The sequence below is a fragment of the Perkinsus marinus genome, assembly GCF_000006405.1.
Source record: "Perkinsus marinus ATCC 50983 genomic scaffold scf_1104296958686, whole genome shotgun sequence".
Lineage (NCBI taxonomy): Eukaryota > Perkinsozoa > Perkinsida > Perkinsidae > Perkinsus > Perkinsus marinus.
In genome coordinates this window covers 61277-64176 of record NW_003206671.1, presented here as the reverse complement: position 1 = coordinate 64176, position 2900 = coordinate 61277, and the positions used below count along the sequence as shown (strand labels likewise).

General features: G+C 48.9%; 2 protein-coding genes across 2 annotated transcripts in view; both read left to right on the top strand.

Moving 5' to 3' along the window:
• Window positions 1–68: 68 nt before the first annotated feature.
• On the top strand, window positions 69–237 carry Pmar_PMAR028149 (hypothetical protein; the record flags this gene model as incomplete). Its single annotated transcript, XM_002774102.1, has 1 exon — window positions 69–237. A coding segment is annotated over one exon (169 nt), but the record flags the coding sequence as incomplete, so codon positions are not given.
• A 280-nt stretch (window positions 238–517) lies between these two features.
• The window catches only part of Pmar_PMAR028148 (Glutamate--cysteine ligase catalytic subunit, putative), a gene marked incomplete at both ends in the record, with an annotated part of 2699 nt that continues 316 nt past the window's right edge, over window positions 518–2900 (top strand). Inside the window, 10 exons of the mRNA XM_002774101.1 lie at window positions 518–577; window positions 772–867; window positions 922–1034; window positions 1138–1441; window positions 1619–1801; window positions 1881–1989; window positions 2036–2165; window positions 2355–2489; window positions 2624–2717; window positions 2767–2900. Coding sequence (XP_002774147.1) covers window positions 518–577; window positions 772–867; window positions 922–1034; window positions 1138–1441; window positions 1619–1801; window positions 1881–1989; window positions 2036–2165; window positions 2355–2489; window positions 2624–2717; window positions 2767–2900 — 1358 coding nt within the window. The remainder of the gene's footprint in view (window positions 578–771; window positions 868–921; window positions 1035–1137; window positions 1442–1618; window positions 1802–1880; window positions 1990–2035; window positions 2166–2354; window positions 2490–2623; window positions 2718–2766) is intronic.

Here is a 2900-nt window from a genome sequence, read left to right as displayed (position 1 = left end):
GACTGCATGTTTGTAGCAGGGGCCAGTCTAAAGAGATGATGTTTCATTCCACGTGTATATCTGCACAGGTATCACGGAGTGTGGTTGAAGCGAGTAAATCACCTGCCTAACTGGCGTTGGACGGGATGGACAGTGAAGCTGGCGAACGAGCGGCGACAATGGCTTGAAGGGAAGCAGACCGCTCTTGATCGGAAGCTCGCTAGGCTCAAACTCGAGAGTGGGAAAACCGAGAAGTGATGATGCATGAAGTTTCGATGTGTTTCTTGATTATCTGTGTATTGTGGTGTCCAGGGCGGTCATTCTCTTGAGAATTCTTGAAGTTCCTCGGATCCAATTAGGAAGAGCAATATATTCGGCCTTCGATTTCAGCTCACAGCAGGGCTCAACTGTCGTCAGTCATTAGTACTATTAGTGTGACGTGGAAGGAATTTTTATTTTCTCACACGTGTCGTTGATCTCCCTTAGGAGTGATACTTTCTGGCAGTTGGCCACTTTTCTCGCGCTCTTTCCACTTATCATGGGCTTTTTGGATGCCTACACTCCAATCCCTTTCGAGGAGGCTAGGAAGACGCATGAGGTAGCCATAACGATTTGATACCTGTTTCCACTCTGTGTGTCGCCAATCGAATGAGGAAATGCTCTTAACTCACTCTAGAGGGAGTAGGACGATCTCCAGTGCACATACAGATGTGCAGAATCTGCCCATCGAACCCTCCATGAGAATTCGTCAAGTACTAGTCCCATCCACAGGAACAGTGGTCGTTCGCTCAGGTGGTGAAGAGCTCTGCGATAGAGCAACTACTGAATAACTGGCAGCGTTCTCGGAATTGGACGAAGCCACTATGTAGGCTGAAATGGGGAGACGAGGTAGAGTTGAAATTGCCTCTTCTGCTGCATGGTTTGGAAGTATTCTGATATCAGATGGAATATATGCTCATCCAAATGGAGAAGGGAAAGCCTCCCAAACCTTACTGTCATGCTGATAAGCTGATATCCATCCTCCGGAAGGGTGACGGCGACATCTGGCGACCTGAGTAAGTTGAGGACTCTCTTCGTCTTTTCTATTATCGATGTATATCATTACGTCGGCATGCAGCTGAAATAATGATGCCTTCTTAACTACGTTGTACTTCTTAGGTACGCCTCTTATATGATCGAGGCAGTCTCGGACCCCCCGATGGATCTCGTTCAACCCGATTTTTCCGCCAGGGTTTTCGACAGCCTTCGTACACGTCGTAAACTGATCAAAGAGGTTTTACCCGAAGATGTTGAGCTCGCGAGCATCGCTGCCTTCCCTACGATGGGAGCTTCCTATACACACGATGGGGAGGCTCTCGGAGGCCCGGCTTCGAGAAGCATAATGGTGCCAGAGAGCGTCATAACCAATCATGCCAGATTCCAAACACTTACGCGGAGCGTTAGGAAACGCAAAGGAGCCAAGGTGGGACCGGAGATACTCTGATCTGAATCAATTTATCTAGTTCTCCTGTTGATGCTTGGAATACGCCATTGATGCGGTCTGTGTTCCTTTCACCAGCTAGCTACCATTTGCGTATTAGGCTCCTCGTTATATGCGGTTAGGACCGGCTTCTGGCTGATTTTCCTCTGCCAATTCCAGGTGTGCATCTCGGCTCCACTGTATAAAGACAAAAATACTCCCACCTGGGGTACCATTGACTGTGATCCGGAACTTTCGGCATGGGAAGTGCAGCAAAATGCTGCTACTGACGAGATGAATCCACTGAAGGGAAGGATTTACATGGACGCCACGGTCTTCGGCTTCGGTCAGAGCTGCCTACAGGTCGGTCAGCGCTCACCAGCCTGCATTCGATGAATTCATACAGTGTGAAGCAATGGTTTGTATGGTGAGCTCCTCTCAGATGACTTTCGAATCCGCAAGTCTGGATGCGGCCAGGGCCCTTCATGACCAGTTTTGTGTCGTTTCTCCGCTTTTTATGGCGTTGGCAGCGGCAGCGCCGTTCCAGCGAGGTCACTAGCTAGATGTGTCTGGTAAATTCAACGTTGATCTTGTCAGGCTTAGTATCGGATTACGATGTTCGGTATCAGCTGCTCAACCAGTGTGTCGATGATCGAACTCTTGCGGAGGCGACTCGAGGGAGCGCTGTGTACAGACAACAAGGGCGCATGCCAGAAGTCATCCACAGGTAATAATAACACAGAGAACTGATCCGCTTGAACTCCCCTACTCTTTCGTGGATCCATTGTTCGTAGATTGTCGGAGTATAGGGATATTGAATAGTCGTTTGTTCGACTGTACTCGGTATATTGGGTGTGCGGTTATTTTGTTCCTAATTAGTTGTGATTCCCGGTCGTTGATAGTTCGCCGTATTCAGATACGTCAGTCAGTGTGCTCAAGCAGTTAAGATGTCAGACCTGCCCGTGGAGCACCGTTCCGATCAGAAACTGAGGCTCATCCAAGGCGGTATGGATGAGCCTCTGGCTGATTACATGGCATACTGCTTCTACAGGTGAGCATCTGTTCTGACGTCTAAATTCACAATAGCACTGGCATAATCTCTTTGCACTAGTTGCCTCCCCACATAAGCTTGGACAAATCGTTAGATCAGGGTTAGTCACTGCACTGCAATAATCGTCTCTTCAGAGACCCGATGATCATCTTCAAAGAGAGGGTAGATCTGGACAATTCTGTCTCGACTGAGCATTTTGAGGGCATGTATTCGACGTTGTGGCCAATCGTAATACTTTCACGGCTGGTTGGATAACTATAAATCATTACTGCGCTAGGTGCGGCTGAAACCGCCACCGCCGGCCCAGGAGAACATTCATTGGCGAGTTGAGCTAAGGACGCCTGACGTTCAACTCAGTGATTTTGAGAATGCGGCGTTTGTTACTGTGGCGGCTCTGCTCGCCAGAGCTAT